At 27.6% G+C, this 974-nt stretch overlaps 1 protein-coding gene across 1 annotated transcript; it reads left to right on the forward strand.

Annotated features, from left to right (window-relative positions):
- Nucleotides 1-230: 230 nt before the first annotated feature.
- Nucleotides 231-643, forward strand: LOAG_16003 (hypothetical protein; the record flags this gene model as incomplete). The annotated part of the gene is made up of 2 exons (XM_003151492.1): nt 231-312; nt 466-643. Coding segments are annotated over 2 exons (258 nt in total), but the record flags the coding sequence as incomplete, so codon positions are not given.
- Between the last annotated feature and the right edge of the window lie 331 nt (nt 644-974).

Consider the following 974-nt stretch of genomic DNA (forward strand, 5'->3'; position numbering starts at 1 on the left):
GTTATAGGAAAATACGATAAATTTTTTGAAAAATACGATAAAATTACATTATTAGATCAATGAAGTCAAGATTCGTCATGCATGCGGTTCTTAATTAAATTAAATTAATTAACGATTAAAAAAAATGTGTTTGCAATTGATGTATAGAAAGGGGAAATTATTCATTTATTAAAATTCGAATAAAAAAAATTTCATGATGTTTCAGGATTTGCTTTGGTACAGATTCAGTGATGGGTAATTCAGTATTACTCTTTGAGGATAGCTATTATGAAGATAGTAATCTAAATGATAGTCAACTTCCTTCTCGAAAAGGTACATTACTTTTTGCAAGCATACTATAAGTAAAATATATTAATTTATCTTTTTTAATTGACAAAATAAAACTAGGATAAACTCTTGTTAATTAGAATAATTAATGTCTCATTTAGAAATAATTATGTTTTCGTTATTAGCTCTTCTTTTTAGCCCTTTCACAGTTTGGTCAAGAAGATTCGTCAGGTGTATCAAGTTGTTGTACGACAGGTTTGGAGCAGTTTAATCCGACACATCGAGTACATTCATCATTCATTCCACGACATGATGATGAAATACTTCTGGAGATTGGTGATGCGATTCATGTCGAAAGAGAATGTGAAGATCATTGGTGTTATGGTGACATTTTATTTTCAAAAATTTACTATTTTTTCATAGTTTCAATTTTAAAATTAATTCATTTCCTTTTTCTTTTCTTCTGCCCATGAAAAATAAGGAAAACAAACAATTCCCACTAATAACAATAATTCCAAATAGTTGAAAATAATTATTAGAGATAAAGGTAAATTCATATAAGATTAATGATAGGAAGCTAATTATGCCATGTTACTGATAAGAAACTGATTATGACATGCTATTGATAGAAAACTGATTATGCCATGTTACTGATTAGAAACTGATTATAGTATGCTATTGATAGAAACTGATTATACCATGTTACT

Source organism: Loa loa (genome assembly GCF_000183805.2).
Source record: "Loa loa unplaced genomic scaffold supercont3.3557, whole genome shotgun sequence".
NCBI classification, from domain to species: domain Eukaryota; kingdom Metazoa; phylum Nematoda; class Chromadorea; order Rhabditida; family Onchocercidae; genus Loa; species Loa loa.